The sequence below is a fragment of the Vigna angularis genome, chromosome 1, assembly GCF_016808095.1.
Source record: "Vigna angularis cultivar LongXiaoDou No.4 chromosome 1, ASM1680809v1, whole genome shotgun sequence".
Classification (NCBI taxonomy): domain Eukaryota; kingdom Viridiplantae; phylum Streptophyta; class Magnoliopsida; order Fabales; family Fabaceae; genus Vigna; species Vigna angularis.
In genome coordinates, this window is record NC_068970.1 from 62,652,025 (window position 1) to 62,671,179 (window position 19,155).

The 19,155-nt window shown below is 32.3% G+C and overlaps 2 protein-coding genes across 3 annotated transcripts; both read right to left on the bottom strand.

The window, feature by feature from the left end:
* Window positions 1–1,090: 1,090 nt before the first annotated feature.
* On the bottom strand, window positions 1,091–2,734 carry LOC108322910 (uncharacterized). Its single transcript, XM_017555206.2, has 3 exons — window positions 2,432–2,734; window positions 2,176–2,344; window positions 1,091–1,653 (listed from the first exon to the last, which is right to left on the bottom strand). Exons 1-3 carry the CDS (start codon window positions 2,525–2,527, stop codon window positions 1,295–1,297), a joined length of 624 nt encoding a protein of 207 aa, XP_017410695.1. The 5' UTR covers window positions 2,528–2,734; the 3' UTR covers window positions 1,091–1,294.
* Window positions 2,735–5,159: 2,425 nt separating this feature from the next.
* LOC108322942 (isoamylase 1, chloroplastic) lies at window positions 5,160–17,440 on the bottom strand. Of its 2 annotated transcripts, XM_017555255.2 has the most exons (18): window positions 16,787–17,437; window positions 16,252–16,434; window positions 16,000–16,092; window positions 15,769–15,921; window positions 15,215–15,306; window positions 14,413–14,554; window positions 14,206–14,313; window positions 13,311–13,396; window positions 12,743–12,814; window positions 12,531–12,657; window positions 9,107–9,193; window positions 8,197–8,289; window positions 7,721–7,879; window positions 7,137–7,220; window positions 6,693–6,773; window positions 6,531–6,613; window positions 6,335–6,452; window positions 5,160–5,676 (listed from the first exon to the last, which is right to left on the bottom strand). In XM_017555255.2, the coding sequence occupies exons 1-18, from the start codon at window positions 17,132–17,134 to the stop codon at window positions 5,413–5,415; spliced, it is 2,373 nt and encodes a 790-aa protein (XP_017410744.1). In that variant the 5' UTR covers window positions 17,135–17,437; the 3' UTR covers window positions 5,160–5,412. The 2 variants fall into 2 exon arrangements, 1 of the variants encoding a protein (XP_017410744.1); XR_008244920.1 differs by lacking the exons at window positions 5,160–5,676; window positions 6,335–6,452 and having other exon boundaries at window positions 6,527–6,613; window positions 6,693–6,786; window positions 16,787–17,440.
* Window positions 17,441–19,155: the final 1,715 nt, after the last annotated feature.

A 19,155-nucleotide genomic window follows, 5' to 3' on the forward strand; every position in this document is an offset into this window, starting at 1 on the left:
TTATTATTTTATTATTATCAATGTTAATTTTTTTCTTAATAATATTTACATTTAACTTTCAATTATTATTATTATACTTATATACCCATAATAATTATATTTCTTTTATATGTGTATATATATATATATAGTTGCTATTTATTTATAAATAATACAAATCAATAAAACACAAAAAGCAATTTTTTACACAGTTCACAACCACAACACTTCTTAAAAAAAATTCAAAATGAAAACAAAAATAAACTTACTTCAGAGAGAAAGAAAGATGCATTTGTGTTTGGGTATGATTGAACCAATAAATAACACGTGATTGAGCTAATAAATGACACATGTTCCTATTTTTTAAATTAACATACTCCTCTCACACACTCATCTTACCCTTATGAATGTCTTCTCTCTGGTCATTAAAAAGCCTCAATAACTTACCTTTCTTACTTTTTCTTTTTCTCCCATTTTTCTCAGCTCATTTTTTCCTTATAATTTTTCTTTCGGTTTCTCATCAAATGAATAACAATTTTATTCATTTGTTAAAATTTAACTTGAATATTTTTGTGATTTTTTTCGACTTATAGTATTTTTTAAAAATTTGTCTGTTCTTAATAATATAATAATATATTTTAATAAATAATAAAATTTAATAATAATGTAATAACATAATATTATTATTATAATAATGATGATAAAATTAAAAATATTATAGAAAAGAAACAAATTTTTAAATACTCACATCATTAATAAATTAAAAGTAAACTAAATAATAAAATATTGAAAATACTATTTTATTTAAAATTACAAATTACAATACACTTATGTAAAAAGTTAATATCTTAGAGCTCGTGTAGTAAATTGTCAAATGAAAAGTTAAAATATTACAAATTTAAGAGATTAAAATAATTGAAATAGTCATTTTTAATCACATTCTAGTTTCAGAAATTTAAATCTTAAAATTACAGCTTCAGTTATTTAAAATCTCAACGGTCAATATGTCTGGATATAAAAACATACTCAGTTTTTTTTTCAAATTCTACAATACACAACTTGTTTATTGGAAGTAATAGTCATTTCATCATCCCTTAGTCAGTAATACGAATTTCGAAAAATGAAAAGCAATTCATAGATGGCGACAAAAAACATTATACACATTCATTTTCCTTTGTTGGTGACACTTCCATAGCCGAGAGATTCCCATAGCGCAAAAGAAAACTATAACTAACGGGTTCAGTCTAGTCTACAAACCCTTGTCCTAAATACGGGAAAAAGTTGCTTAATAAGTGGCAGAGGTAACAAACAAATCTCAGCGGGTCCAAGAGATGGGTGTTGAGGTGCGGTGAGGAAGCTGAGGCAACAAGCAGTGTTGCTGGAATCCCTCTGTTATTCCAGAGTGTGCTGTTGGGAAGTGAATGCTCGGTGTGCAAGTTTTAGGGTCACTATCAATGTCACCTTCTTGTTCAATATCCATCATCATAGAACCACCACCTTCTTCCATTTCATCAGCTTCCATCAACTCAGTGTTTGAGTCCTCAATATCATGAACATCAAAGAACTGGTAAGAAGTAGGTACCCAAGGCACGAGAGCCAATTCATCATTACTCTTCTCACGTGATTGTAACCCTGTCACAATGCCATCACCCTGTTTGGACAACATGAATTGATCTGCAAAAATAAATTTATCAATTATAATGATGCTATCTCAATTAAGAACACTATAAAATAAGATGAAAAAAATAAATTAAGAAAATCGTGTTTTAGGTTTGACATCCTTAATTTCCGGTCGACCTGAGTTTTAGTCTTTACATTCTAAAAACGTTACTATTCTAGATATTCATGTGCCTCCCACATAAGAAATTAGGTCAGGATCTTCCATGCACTTAATTCTAGCTGACGATGCAGTTAAATCAAATTTTCATTCAATTCCTATTAAACGACAACAGCAAGAAAGAAAACTGAATTCGATAACTTCCGGCTAAAAGGATTTACGTATTAGTCATAATGGATGAACTTCGTCTCTTATTCTAGCATCCTAAGTATCATAAAGAGGACGAAAATCATCTATTATAATATTGCGAACACTAAAACCATTATTATTAAATATAGGAGTTTAGAGGAGTTTTAATTGAGAGCTGAAAAACCTAAAACACATTTTATCGAATTAAATCAACGGAAGAAAACACTTACTGTTCGTAATTTCATTGATAAGGTTAGAATCGATGGTGAATGAGAAAGAGGAAGGGGAATGAGCAAGAGGTTTGAAAAGCACGAGAGCTCTCTCATCGTTAGGTGACGGGGACGGGGACGGCGACGGTAACGGTTCCTCTTCTTCCACAATTGGCGGCAACTCGGCATCCTGAGACGGTGCAAACGAAATCGATTAGTACAAAAAAAAAGATAGGTTAGTTGCAGATAGTGAAGAATTGAAAGAGGAAGCACTTACGAGACGGCGAATCTTGGTAGCGGGAGAAGAGAGAGGGAAATCGTCGTTAACTTCATCAACACATCCTTTCCTCTTCAAAAATCTGTGTAGCGCCATGGAGATGTGAAGCTAAGGAATCGAATCGAATCAACGAGTGGAATGAGCGACGAAAGATGATCGCGTGAGGTAGTGGAGATTTTGGGTATGCTGTGTTATGGTTGGCGAAGAACGGAGGGAGTAGTATTTATCGAGTGGGGTCTAGATTTTTCTGGAATTCTTCAGTGTTTACCTTTACATTCCCAAACCCTCCAAACCTGACACCACTTCTCAACCCACGTGTCACAATCCTTCTTAATTTTATATCCTTTTCTTTTCTCGTGTTAGATAAAGGATAAATAACAATTGAAGTAATGATTATTTCAAATAAAAATATTTTTTTTAATTTAAATTATTAAATATTTAAAGAATAAAAAACAAATTTTGAAAATATACTAATTATCTTGTTTCTTAAACAACTCATCACCGTCTTAACTGTAAAATTATTACTTTATTGATGAGTGAGAATCTTTTAAAAATAATATGATAACTAAATTATTTTAGTACGTGGTAATTATTTTTAAAAGATATTTCTAGTACAATTCTAGATATTTGATAAATAAACGAGATTTTAATTTATTTTTTAAAATGTTTTATTTTAAGTCTTTCATTAAAATTTAACAACTGAATCAGCGTTCTAATATATTTATTCTTGCTGTCACGTTATATACCCCTATAAAAGTTTTTTATTTTACTTTGATCTCGATTGTCTATTTATAAAATATATCAGTGATTTCAAAGTAAAACGAATTAATTTAAAAGGAGTACTTTTTTTTGAAAAAATAACAATTGTATTTATCTATTTTTTTTAAAATACATATTATTTAAGTTTCTTGAACAGAATATCTCGTATTTTTTTCTTATTGAATCTTCCATAGTACATATTAGTTTGATAAGAGACGTTAACAAGATGTTTACATTGGTTGAAGAGGAAAAAAAAAGATGATAACATTATTTTTGCTGAATTTAAAAAGGATAATAACTAATATGGGTGGTGTCATTTTGGCATAGAACTTGAATAACCTCATGATACGATACGACTTTGTTAGTAAAAGAAATGTCAGTAAATGTGTTTTTCTAAAATTTTACTATAATCGATTAAAAGAATTAAATAAATTATAAATTTAAGTGTCGTCCACATTCATGATTTTACAACTTTAAACAAATTTTGGTAAAGAAAAAAATATAGCAAAATATGCTTGATAACACTTCTCCAGTTTAAATGGCCATCATCAAAACAGACACCACTTCCTTTTCTAGTATGCATTAGGTAATTCCATGCTATTGATAATTATCAAATAACACACTCATGACTAGTGAATTTTTTTCTAGTTGCTGTATCTAACGTCTTGAATCACTTTAATATGCTTTCAACCTTTTCAAACTTCAAATTTCTTGGACAACTCACCATTGTCGATAAAAAAATTCAAATAGACTGAACTCTTTAGGTCAAATACCTTATCATTCAATTTCTTTTTTCATAATTTTTAATACTGTCCATATTTTTATTTTGTACTTTTCCATGCTACAAGTCTAATATAAAAAAAAACACGATGTCTTGCGTACAATGTTGAACCCATTAAATTTACTATTTTATCAACATAAAACAAAACAGTAATATAAGAACCATGATATTTTTGTTTAGTGTCAAATTTATCTGTAATATCTGAATATATCATCTATCTTCTATATTAATTGTGTTGGTGAACAGTCTTCTTTTAGCATGTACAATGACAAAAAAAAAAAAATATACGGATACGGATATCTTGCACGTAGCATATTATTTACGGATATTTATTATTTGTGGATAATAAATAGTCGGTATTAAACTATCCGTCCTATGGTACTCACTATCTGAAAAAAATAATAAAAAATATTAATTTTTATTTTTTAAAATTAAATTTAATTAAAAATAAAATTAATTTATATTTTATTAAGTTAAATTTAATTAAAATTAAAATTTAATTTATATTTAATTTATTTTATATTATATATATTTTTTATAATTTTTTTTGCCGGTATCCGCCGATTTTAAAATATCTGCAAATATTTTTTAAGAAGGTATCCATATAAGTGCGAACAGCGAATCAGATTTTTTTTTTTCAGACCGGATTGTTATCCGTGGACACGTATACAATTGACAGAGTGATAAAGCTGTATAGGAATTTTAAAATGACAGTCAAATAAAAGCATTTTTTTTTTCTTTTAAAACGTGGGAGCAAATGAGAAAGGGGGAAGAGTTTATTTCAGAGGAACAAAATGGAGCATGGGTGAAATAATCTCTTGATAACATTATCCCAGCCTTCTCATAAAAGTGACAATTGTCAATTGTTACCCTGTGTTGATATGGCTTTGCCTGCCTGAAATTTAGAAATAATATGCAACTCATGCTTCAGAAGTTGCATATTAGAAGAGTTAATGGAGATCTTGGGCACATATATTGCGTGTATTCGTATTAGAGATTAAAAGGGCTACTAACAAAAAAGAAGGGGCCAATGACATGCCTTTTACATTTTGGGCACTTGGTAGCCAGAAGGTAGAGTGGAGATAGATGCCATAGCTGGCTTACCTGAAGGTGCTCAGGTTCACACCTTCAAGTGCTCCTTTGTTTGCTCACTCCACACACAAAATACGAAGTCACTGGATGAAAGGCTTGATAAAAGCGTGGAACAAGCTCGCTAAAATATATTGCACCAATACAACTTATCCACTTTTCCATCATCGTCTAATTACATGACTAACAGCTTTTTCTTCTCCTTATTGTTTCCTTTCCTATGTAAACTGAAGAAAATTTTCGATGCATTTTTTATTCTTTATTTCCCGACCAAAAGATTTCCTTAATGGTTATACTAGGAACAGAAATATATAAAAAAACTAATAATAACAAGAAAACAGGATTCTCCAAGCTACGCATTTTGATCTGGAGAGCGCAAGAGGATCACGGACGAATAACTAAGCATGGGATACATATTGGCGTCCAGAAACTGAGCATACTGTTGTATAGCAATTTCTCTTCCAGGAAGGTCAGGGGTGAGGAAATCATATGGCGCAGCCTTGCTGGTATCTACAAGAGGTTCCCATCTGTATCCAGGACGATCTGGCAATGTAATTGTGAAAGGTAAATGACTCGTATTGAAAGCAACGTAAATTTCTCCCTTCACTGAGTCTACCTGTATTCAAGTTCATGCCAAATAAGGGTATTAGTCATTTATGGAGTATCCAATAATAGAACGTATAGGATTTAACATTCTATCTAAGACAATTACTAGTAAATGAAAAAACAGATCAAAAAGTCCATGATGCTAATCTGAGCATGACATTGACAGCTTTGAATGAGCGGGTATTGGTTTAAGTCCTGGAGCAGTTCAGCCTATAGTTTATACCATGTGCCAATATATATGTTCGATTATTTGGCACTTCAAAATAAAATTTGGGGCTAAGAGTAAATTTTTCTTCACGTGCTCAAATAGGAACCAGAGATGTAGCAAACAATCATAACAGGAGTTCAAATTCAACTCGCTACATTTGTTCTGCCAGCCAATCTTAATGTCCAGAGGAGACTGCTAACCGTAGATTCTTTGTCCTTAAGACAGAAGCACCATATTGATCATTCCTCAACCTAGTTAGGCAGGCACATACTGCCATTGCCAGATGCTGAGTTTCTCTGGTCGATTTCAACTCAGACTTAAGGTTTAGTTACTGGAAATGCGTCCAAATTCCACATTTTCAGGCCAGGTTAAAAGAAATAGATCCCAAGATTTGATTCTTGCTGTCTTTCACCGGTAACAATTCTTATACACGGCAATATGGCCAACAAAATTATCTTACCATGGTAAAAGCCACAAAACGGCTAGTTTCGGACCAGTCTGGCATTCCAGGAAAATGACCATGCCACTGCAGCCTCGCTGATGTTGGGAAGTCATCTAAGCCCATAGATTCACATTCCCTGCAGGATTATAACATTGGAATATGATAAAAAAGCAAAAGTCCAACGACAAAACAATTAAACTGAAGAAGTACTTACTGGCGGAACTTAGTCACAAGGCAACAAAATCTGAAGAAGTCTGACGAGGATTCTTCCTTTTTGTCCCATTGGAAGTAATTAAGCTGCAAAAAGGTTGAAATCAATAGAATTGAAAATATGGTGGGGTATGCATTGAAAAACTTAAGTAGACAAGAGGATCACATAATTATCATGACAATAGGTATTGTTGTTTCCCCCTTTTGTGTGTCCATATTCATCGCCCATATATATCATTGGAACTCCCTGATAAGATAAACTGAAAGTCAGTCAGCAGAATTCGTGCTGCTAACATCTATATAAATAAAGAATAATTTGATCAATTTAAAAAGCCAACAACATTAAACTACAGTAATTTTACATTTTAACTGTTTGTCCATCTGCATTATAAAAGTCATATTATACTTAAAATCCAACTAATGACCACATTCCGCAATTATTGTCGTAGCAAACAATACTTTATTGTACCCCTTAAATGAATCTTTATATGTGCTTTCACATCATACAGAGATGCACAAAGCAAAAGTTATTATTAATTGACACGCAACACAGAAATCCTTTCAGTCCAAACAAATTTGAAAAGGAACTAATATTTTAATTGGGCCTTACCTGGGAAACCATGAGAGTGAGAAAAAAATTTCGCATTTGTCGCTTCCTCAATTTCTTCACTAAGGGACTCACAAACTCCCCCTCCTACATTAGTTACAAAAATGAAATTAACATTTAATACAAAGGTCATGTCATGTAACTTTCCATAAATATTCTAATACTTTAAGGTTTTACATTATGTGTTTTGCCACTATATTGCGGATCCAAAGAAGAACCAAGAAAAACTTTCGAGAAGGATTCTAAGCAAAGTTTCGAATGATGGGAGCACACTGGACAAGTTTGTCTCAGTGTGCATGAAATCTGTGACTTACAATAAAAGAAAGATTATATTACTCCCATGGATCCTCTTTATTATTTTTTGTGAACAATTTTTACCTACACATTACAACTTATCTACATAAATCTAGTATGTCCATTTCCTAACTGCTAAAGTATTGGGCTTTAAATCTTGCCATGAACATTGAAATATTAATGGTATTCAGATTGCTTAAAAAATCTTGAGATGAAGTAACAGCATTCAGTGGAAGGAAAAGTAAAAGAAAATCACTTTAAATGCAACTCTGAAACAGGTTTCTAAACATTACCTGTCCACAGTTCCAGCTATTATTATGATTTTCTCCATCATTATTGTCCTCCCCATTTGACAAATTATGCTTGTTGTTATAGGTCACCAAATCAGCCAGCGTGAACCCATCATGTGCACATACAAAGTTAATACTATTCCATGGTTTTCTTCCTCCTCCCTGGACCAAAGATACAGGTAATGTAATGTCCACTACAAGAAAGAAGAAAGTACAAGAAAAGAAGACAGCAACAGAGCTAAAGATACAAAATTTAGCTGAAATAAATACCAATGTCATGAGTGATAATAAAATATATATCAAGCAAATCTGAACAGCCAAACAGGATATTTACTGTACAAAGTAGGAAAATAAAAACAGACCCATTGAAGCAATAATCACTGTCAATAAATCAATAATAATTATCACAATAGTAAGAGTATATGTGGGAGTTTATATACAAAAGAAACTATTGATATAGTATGAGACACCAAATAAACCTGATATAAATTAGGACTCCCACAAAGACATTCAGCAAATGCTCCAGCAAAGCCATCCGTACCCTTGATAAACTGGCGCACCGTGTCTCTATACTGCAAAACAATAGATAGTTCATAACTCATACACCCAACCACAAGAACACTATATAATTTACAATTTGTGGATCATGACCATATTGGTAAAGAGACATACATGGAAAGCAAATAACTAACATTGGGATGGGGAGGAGGGGCAGGTGGCGGCAGAAGAGCTTGTACAAGGGTGAAAGCATTCGGTTAAAGGTAAAAACAGTCCATATATTTTGGTTAAATTCTCAAAGTTTTAGCTTGTGTCAAGGAAATGAAAAAAAAAACTCATTAAATGCATAGATAGGTAATTCCATACAACTGATAATTATCAATTATTGCAGACTGGTCTGGAAAAGAAGAGAATTCATTGTACATTAGTCATAAAAAATAATTGACCAGTTTTGTGCCAAATTCATAATCCAACATTTTATTCAAGATTGAACATTTGAAAAGCCATGACACTTTCGTGTGATTTACAGTGATCCACTCATTGTACAGCATATCCTGTCATAAATTCAAACTCCAGAAAGAAATATTGAAGAAAGATATAAATTACATACAAAGTTTAACTGCATTTCAGTTGACAAGATCATATAATTTAAAACCAGGTTATTTTCAATAAAAATGAAACCTGATGCAATTATTCTTGCAGTTTCATTTAAATAGGCTACAGGATGCATATGACATAATGCAATAGAATTGATGCAGTTATGATCTTTGTGTCTCTTGTTATCAAGTTCTCTTTTTCCAAAAGATAGTTCTACTTCAAGATGTGCTTCTACATGCTTTTGTTACAGCAAAATAACAGGGTTATGAATCCAACAGTTACATTTGCACTAACCTTCCCGTTCCATTCTGACCAAATACCCCAGTGAGGGAAAGTGCCAACTTGGTAGAGGCCTCCAGCATCCCAAGCTTCAGCTATAAGCTATACAAGAAGAAATTAAGTAACTTGAAATGTTAGCTAACTGCTTCCAAATGAGTGAAAAACTAATCTATAAAACCGATAACGATGATTACAATGACCAACAAAATACTACAGCATGACCAAGTCCAACGAATTGTGCTATGCACTCAATATAGACGAGGTGAGGCAACAAGACAGTAAATGGTACATAGAAGGAAACACTACTTTAAAAGGCTGTCCTTAACCTGTGAATATTCTAATTCAAAAGTGAGATAAGGTAATAAGGACCAACAATGAGCACCTATTGCAAAAAAATAACGCTCAATCACCTAAATATCTATGACCAGTTTAGCCATCTCCTTTTAAATTACCCAATCAGTAAATTTGTCTATTTAAATCAATGGACTTTCACTTGTGATACAAGTTCTAAAGGTTAAGCGTTAGAATATGTACTTGGCGTTGAGATCTTTCAAAAGGGATATATTGGGGGGATTTGATACCAATGAACCATGAGCAAACCTATATAAGATGACACCACATTCAACCAAAAACCTTAAAATAATAGGTTTGCAGGTTTTTCTCGTTATATGTTGCTCTTCTCACTCATTTTTATCTAATGTGAGACTTTTAACCCACATTTTCCTTCAACAATCTCGCCCTCAATTGTGAATCTCTTCCACATTAGTACACTTCCTCTCAAGTCAGGAAGATTTTTTATACAAGAAATCCATAAATCCATAATTCTTTACCTACTTCATATTGTATTCGTTTGAGTCAGTTACGAAGATGAGCCAATGACTTTGATACACTATTAATATTTTCCAATGGAGATACATCGGGGAAATTCGATACTAATGAGTCATAAACAAACCTATATAAGAGATCACTTAGTTATATTTTGTATGTAAATATTGTAGTTAAATAGTTAAGTTGTTAGTTATTACCAACAACTATCTCTTGTATCAATGCAATAAACACAGTCGTCAGCTACTCCCAAAATGGGTTCTTGGATTTTTGTCTCCAAAATTTGAACCAATGGCTTGCATTCCATTCCATGCTTATGAAAGTCACACATAACTTTTCTCTTGTGGTGGCATTCTGAAGCTGAAAGAATTTCTCCGCTCTTGCTATCCATTATAAAGGATCACTCCCCTCAAATGTGTGTAATTCCACCCTTTTGATCCAAGGACTCTGCCAGTCTTCTTCCTCATCGGATCTGCCATTGTGGGCTCCCTCTGTTCATTGAGTTTTCACCTCCTTCAGAATTTTTTTCATTTTGCTTGAATTCATGCAGCATTTCTTTGATCTCTTAGATGTCTTGCAGCTTATCATTTATAATAGCCAAATCCATCCTCGCTTCCACATTCACTTTTTCTTTATCACTGGCCCATCTCTCACCAAACTGTTACGTTCCACGTTTGAAAAGGTAAAAAGACAAGAACATATACAAAGTATATTGAATGTTCCTTGTGATATTACTCTCACGGAGAGCAAGGAGTGACACAACAGTATCTATTTACAAAGGCAAAAATATGTTTCCTTTCTCCCAGGGTGATTCCTTGTCAACACTCTCAAAAAATACTAAAACTACTCTACACCCTAATCCTGCGTACCATATAAAGACTTTCTTAGAAAGTCTCATTCCTCTCACACAACTGCCCACCGAACTCCTTTTTATTTCTTCTATAATATACATTCCATTTCCTCTCATTCCCTCGATGCCTATCACTAGGTACTTCATCTCATGGCTACATCTTCAACTTTCATCTGTCGCATAGTCTTTGTAACTTAAAGCCTTTTGTAATGTTGATTGGGAGCTTCATGTTGATGTCAAATGCTTTACTTCAGGAGCAGCCATCTATCTTGATCCCAATTTAATATCTTGGTGGCCTTGCAAGCAAAGAATTATTGCTCCCTCCGGTACGAGGCTGAGTACAAAAGTTTGGCCCAAACTTCTACTAAACTAACATGGATTTCTGCTCTGCCCACAGAGTTGCAAGTTCCTTTCACTAACCCAGTTCTTCTTGGTGACAATCAAAGTGTTGTGCCTATTGCTCATAATTCAGTGTTTCATAGCCACACCAAACACATGGAGATTGATATTCTTTGTGCTGGAAAAGATTATGGCCAAACAGCTTTTCATCTATCACATTCCAGCCCTGGATAAGTGCGCAGATGTGTTGATCAAACCTCTTTCTTTAACTCATTTGTCAGATCTTAGAGGCAAACCCAATTAGAAGAGTTTTTCAACTAAACAAATATTCTCCTTGAGTTTGAGGGTAGGGGATAATGTAATTAGTTATATTCTCTAAGTAAATAATGCATATAAATAGTAAGAGTTGTTAGCATTTCTAACTACTATCTATTGTATCAATGTAATTAAGCACTTAGTTGCTTACACCACAACTATCTCTCATGCTATAAGCAGTTAGCTATAGCTACAGTCGTAAGCTTCCTCTTTCATAAGTTAATAAAATCAAAATTCCCTCTCATTCAGTTTCTTTTACAAAGTAAATAGGTGTACCATACCAAGATAGCTACTACGACCAAGGCGAGTCCATCTTTCTGAATTATTTAATCATCCGTATACATATATTTGTTTAGATTAGTGGAATCTTTAAGCAATTATTGAAATAAAATTGTTTAAAAATTTAACAATTTCCTTACCAAGTGTTTGAGGTACTTAATGAATTTCTTGCAGAAACATAATGATTCTGCTGTTTCCCTTCTTTTCTTCTAAGTGACCCTTAATCCTTGTGTTGCCCACTGCCCCTTAAAAACGTCATTTTTCATTGTTTCACTGAAAACAATTTGTATTAATCACACACTGTAACCATAAGAATCATAGTCATGACCAGCAAGGAACACCTATCTTTCCTTTGATTAGTTTCTTGTAGCAAGAAATGTCAGAATTCATGCCTCTTTGCAGATACGAGAATAATCAAAGCAATCTATCCACTCTAAATTTCCATGTTGTGAATCCCAAATCATACAACAAAATCAACCCCCATTCAAATATCAGCAGAACACTTAATTTCTATTCTTTAAACCCTTTTATCTGTCATGTAAACAGACAATTAGACAGACCAACCATATCTAGAGAGAGGTTGATTTGTACAATCCCAGATAGCTTACAGAGAATCCTAATATCCAATCCAACAGGGTCCATACAATCATTTTGGTGAAATCTGTTCATTTCTTGCAAATTACGTTAAAAAGGATTCCTTCATTTCAGATGTTACTTTGATACACTTCAAAAATTAATTTAGAAAGCACGGAATTGAGGATACAGTGTATTTCCAAAAACTGATAACAAACAAAGGTACACAATTGATTGTAAAGAATTAAGTTGGAAAACCTTCACTCCACGAAGTATAGGATCGTTACTGATCAAGTCAATTAATGGTGGACTGCCTAGAGGGGTTCCAGTTGTCAGAAAGTCACCTTCTATTGGAGCACCAAACACATTAGTTGCATCCCAGAGACTGGTAACAAGTAATGAGAGGTAATAAGAACAGTATGATCTACCAGTCTACATAAATTTTTTAGAAACAATGCACTTCATATTACCTACTACTCCTGGTCATAATAGAAGCAAGATCAAAGCGAAAACCATCCACGTGCATTTCTGTAACCCAATATCTGTTGCACAAGAGAAAAATAGTAAAACTCTTCTATTAGCAACTGTAATAAGCCCAAGTAAAATAAGAATTGAAACAAATCTGACCAGACAGTAGTAAACTGAAAGAATATACCATCATGCACTTTATAAGAGTGAAAGGTATGGCATTAAGGTAAATTATATAGGAAGCGAAATGCTAGTTGTATGACAGAAGACTCGGAACTTAATCCCTAATCTAGGATCTAAATTTCATATGTTCTCTGACGCTTTAAGGAACAGTCCCACACACACACCTCTACATCTGAAATTTATGATATAAAGCATGCATGTAATTGTACACCTATGCCAAGCATGTAAATGCCCATAAGCAAAAAAGTCAACAATCTTGTATTAATTTGACTATAAATATCCGATTTAAATAAAGAATTGGGACATATAATATACAGAAAGTGTTTTAATATATATTTATAAACAAAATCCACGAGAAATATATTTCATATTTTATTGTAATCATACCTTAAGCAATCCACTATAAATTGTCGTACAACTGGATGACTGCAATTGAATGTGTTTCCACATCCCGAATAATTATAGAACTCCCCCTGAAAATTCATAAAAGTATATCTAGTAATCTAGTTTATATTATCCGCAATATATAATTAGAATTAGAAGAAACAAAAGCTCACAAGAATAAATTACAATGATTTGAAATTATTCATAGAGCTACAAAAACCTAATCTGCAAAATTAGTTACAATCCTTAAGAAGTAAAGACGCGGACCTTAAACAAAATTTGAGTTTTATTTGTCAGTAATTAAAAAATTGGAAATAGTTTTACCAAGAATCCCCTTCTTATAAATATACTACCTTTTAGTGTAATATTTGAGTTCTTCCTCTTCCAACAACAACAAAAGCCTTTTCCAACTGGATGGGAAAGTTGAGTTATTACCAAGCTTGAAAAGTTCTAACTTATGGGCCATTTACAGTAAACAGGAGAAGGAAAAGGGGGGAAGGGACAGTTAAATCAGGCCAAGAGAGTCAAGGAGTTAGGCCTGACAATCAAGGCCTGTGAGTATATGAGAGAGGACAGCAGCTGGAAGAAAAAAGCAGGTTGTGGAGAGAAAGGAAAAATAACAGAAAGAACAGGTGGCATGAGAGGAGTAAAAGAGGGATTGTGCTAATAAATAAGGAGAAGCACTAAAGGAGGAGGAATGGAATGGCATGATAGAAAGTATTTGAGGATTTCACAGTAGTCTTTTGACTGACTAAGGGAATTTTCCCTGTAATTGGCAATTATCTCATATTTTCCACACTACATTTCTGTTTTGTTATCCAAGGACAGTTCTGTTAAAGAAACTCAGTCTTAACCCCAACTTACAAGTGGAAACAGGGAGCAAAAATATTGAACTCACCTTGGGTGCTACCATGTAATAGATACTGTTGTCGACACCTCTGAAAGAAATAATGGGACCATTCTCATTCCCTTCAGCTGTATGATTGAAAACAACATCCATGATAACCTGAAGCAGTAAAATAGCAATGAAAACATAATTTCATTTAAAAATAAAAAAGAAGCAGAAACCAGTGAATGAAATGATATCATATATATTTTTGGTGACCTCTATTCCTCGTTTGTGTGCCTCTTTGATCAGGAATTTAATTTCATTAATCCCATCACGGCCACAATTTCTTATGCCAGCAGATGAGTATCTGATCATTGGAGAAAAGAAATTGACGGTTGAATAGCCCCAAAAATTGACCCTACAACAAATGGATATAATTAAGATAAACTCTAAGAGAAGTCAAAAAACGAATTGTTAGAGCCAGTGATGTAGAATACTGTCCAATGAGATCGTGAATTAATCAAAATAAGCTATGATCAGGTTGGAAAGCAAATTATGATATACCACTTTGCAATATGTGAGACATCAGGGGTTAAAAAAGCTATCTCAAAAATGAATGAGTAGAAGTTAGGACTTCTCATGGATAAGTTATTTCAATAACTTAACCATAACCGTACAAAACCCAATATGACAAGTGTTCATTATGAGTAAACTATAATCAGTTATGAAAATCTGGTTATATAACTAGCTAAATAACTAGGTATATATCCTAAACCAGCTCCATAGCCAGTTCTAGGTATCTAATGGGTTTCAAAAAATATTTTTTATATTAGTACATCTTCACACCTAAATCTATGATTAATATTTCTTCATGTTTAATTAATATTCACTTGTCATAAGTTAATTTTATCCCCATTTTTAATTAACTGGTTAAGTCAAAACCAGTTAATTATGCTGATAGTTATTCTTTTATAACCGATTATTATAATCACCCTTACTATACGTTGACTTGAAGTTTTCAATATAACCTGAAGTCAATCATAATAGAAGTATTCCATGAACAAAATAACTCCCTTACCTGTAGTCCCCTTGTACAGAATTGTAACTGGAGTACTCCAGCTCATTGAATTCATGACATGGCATTAATTCAAGACAATTTACTCCAAGTTCCTGCAAAACAAATAAAACCAAAGTTTCATATGGATTAGAAAACATTTTATATATTCATATCTGCTTTGTCCAGTAGCGCAATATAAAGGCAAAACACATATTGTAAAACTCCAAGTTCGTGAAAAAAAAAATATTGTAGATTCAACAGCATGGAGAATAGTATGGGTGATGAACCTAGATGAAAGTATGACTCAACCCAAAGTCTACCCCTGACCCTGAGTCCAATTCAAGTTCCTTTAAAATCATGCATTTTGTTATCTCGCTGAAAAAGTACCTCTATTTCTTAAATAAAGACACAATTCTTTCCTTATACTGTTGAGGATTTCATTACCATTAGTTCAGAAATGCACAATCTATTAGATTGAACAAAACATTTATAAAAAGAATACTGGACTAGTTTTACATAATAAAGCTTCACAAGGAACTCTTCAAATTATCTTAAACAATTATCAGAAACTTCACCTTCAAGTGGTCAAGCTTCTCCACCACACCAAGATATGTACCAGGGAACTTGGTGTTGCTCGACTCATGCTTTGTGAACCCTCGCACATGCATCTCATATACTACAAGATCCTTTTGTGGATACTTCAGTGGCAAATCTCCTTCCCAATCAAACTAAACAAGTTGCACAAGTGACACATAATTTTCAAAAAGTTACAGTAAAAACTAAAAACCATTAAAACAATAAAGCACCTCATCATGATCAGAAGGTACCATGCCAGCCATCTGGGGCCAGCAGTTACCATTAGGCCCTAAAGCCCCAAATTCCCCTCTGCTTATAACTGCCTAGACAAATGAGTAATATATGATTAGGGTCCACTCAAATAACTAAAGAAATCACAAAAAACCATAAATAGATGGAGTTTTGTTGCGCCACTCTTCGCCAGCGTTCCAATTTGAACAAAATAATCAAAACAAGAAGATGCAAACTGCAGAGGCACTAACTTTTGCATAAGGGTCCAACAGTATACGAGAAGAGTCATAGTAATGCCCCTCCAGAGGAGAAAACTTGCCATCAAATTGGTATCCATAAAGCATGTCACTAAAATCTCCTTTCAGGAAAACATGCCAAACACCTCCAGTCTTATTTATCAACGGATCAAGAGGAACAGACTCCGTCACTCGATTCTGCAACAAATAAACTCAAACGGTCAACAACCACAACTCCCACCGAATTAAGTTTTCAGAAGTTTTACTGTGTATTTGGATGATCCTTCGGAGAATTTATTTGGTTATTTTAAAGTGGAGTGATAATGAACGGATGTTCATAATCCTAAAGCAAGTTAAGAGTACTACAACTCAGTATAAAATTTGTCACTTAAATTGCTTGAGGTTGAGACCTAGAAACGTTTCGTGGACGTGAAACAAAACATGCAAACATTTTAAAGTGATTTTAGAGTACCGAACGTGAATCCAAACACACAATTGGATTATTAAACTCATTCTCGGAGATTGGGAGACGGAGAGAGGAGTGACTCACATTCTGAAAATCGGAGAGAGTAAACAAACAGAGAGTGGCGGAGAGTGCATTGAGAGAGTAAATGGCGAAATTGACTCCACCGTCTCTAACGGTGGCACCGAAGGGGGAAGGGTAGCCACTGGAAACTTGAAAGAGACTCTCCAGTTGCGGTTTTTCGACCACCGCGATTTCCGTGTCGAAAGCGCCGCCATTCCGAGCAGCGCGAGTCTTCGCCACCGAGCGAATAACGGAATCGCTCTCATGCAATTGGGAAAACCTGTTGATGAGAGAAACTCTAACCGTGACAGCGCATTGTGGGAGGACGGCGAGAGTGGGAACAGAGAGTGAGGGCAAAGAGAAGCACTTCATTGGACTGAATCGTTGATCAAACAGGTGCGGTGCAGGATTTTCAAAGATGTGGAGAGTGATGAGTACTAGTGAGGGAGAGGGATACTACGGACATTGTTGAATTGAAATATCAGCATGCTTCTTCATCATCATCATCATCATCATCATTTCTTGAATACAGCACATTCTCTTTGAATGCATATTCGATACCTTTTCAATTCAGACAAAGGACGTGTTTGTTCGCGCTTTCTGGTGGGCGCCACCACCCTCTTTTCTTTGCCACCGTTTGTTTCTTACTCCCACTGCAGTCAGTGCTTCAGAAATTATGTTTGGATTTTTGTTCGAAGTGAAGTAGTTCTTATAAAGTATTTTTTGAATGGCTCCTTCCTAAAAAATAAAATATAATAATGAATTACAGATTCTGTTACGAAAATAAATATATTACGTGGAGGATTTAGTTTGTTCACACACCTTGAAAAAAGTCGGAAGAAATGTTGCGTGTGAAAGAAAAAAACAAAAAAAGAAGCCTTTGCGAAGTAACACGAGTAATTTTTAAATGCATTTAAAAAAACGGGTAAACTTGGAGGGAGAGCGAAACTCAATCTTGGGCCTGATTAGAAGGCAATCCAAGCCCACTATTTTCGTCCTTACTGGGCTATCATAGGCCCGTTTCTAAAATTATTTGGAGTGTTTCATCCTACACCTCCAAGATCTCATCCTACACCTTCAAAAATTCCACTTTTAACCTTCTGACATCTCATCATTATCCTACACCTTTAACTTTATAAAAAATTTTATTTTTAATTTTAATAAATATATTTTTATTTTATTTTCTTTTTCTTGTTAAAATGACTCTACACCGTCTTAATAATAATTAAATTTAAAATTCTAATATTATTTAATATAATTTTATATTTTAATAATTATTAAAATATAATTTATATTATAATAATAGTTATATTAAAAATATAAAAATAAAATAATTAAAATAAAAATAATAAAGAAAAGTAAAATTATATTAAATAAAATATTTAATATATTCAAATATATTAAATTATAATAATATATTAAATTAAATTAAATCATTATTAAAATTTATATATAAAATAAAATTTTAAAAATCATTCTTTATCGGATATGGATATCCGATTCATAACTTATCGGATATCTATACCCGATTAAAAAAATTTTCAAAATTTTGTTTTTTTAAATTTTAATAATTATTAAATTTAATTTAATATTTTAATATTTTAATATATTTTAATGTATTTAAATATAATTTTAAGTATTATTTTTATTTTCATTTTTATTCTTATTTTAGTTATTATTTTTCAATTTTCGAACTATTTTAAAAATATAAATTATATTTTATTAATTATTAAAATATAAAATATAATAAGTAATATTATAATTTTTTATTTAAGTTTAATATTTATTAAATTTTAAATAAAAAGCAAAAGTATTAACATATTTTATAGATTTTAATATATAAATAAGTTTTTTAAAATTTTCATTTTTATTTAAAATTTAATAATTATTTAATTTATTTAAATATTTTATTATAATTTAATATATTTGAATATATTAAATCAAATTTATTATTATTATTTTTTTTATTATTATTTATTATTATTATTATTATTATTATTATTTTTATTTTTATTTTATTTATGTTTTTAATATAACTATTATTATAATATAAATTATATTTTAATAATTATTAAAATATAAAATTATTTTAAATAATATTTAAATTTTAAATTAAATTAAATTAAATTATTATTAAGATAGTAAAGATTATTTTTAATAAAAAAGAAAAGAAAATGGAAAAATATTTATTAAAATTAAAAATAAAGTTTTGAAAAAGTTGAAGGTGTAGAATGAGATGTCTGAAGGTTAAAATTGAAATTTTTGGAGGTGCAGGATGAGATATTGGAGGTAGAGGATGAAACACTCAATTATTTGATGGACAGAGAGAGGGTTTAGTTGTTTTTTACAAAACTATTCCACTTTATACTACAAATTACAAATTACAATACAAA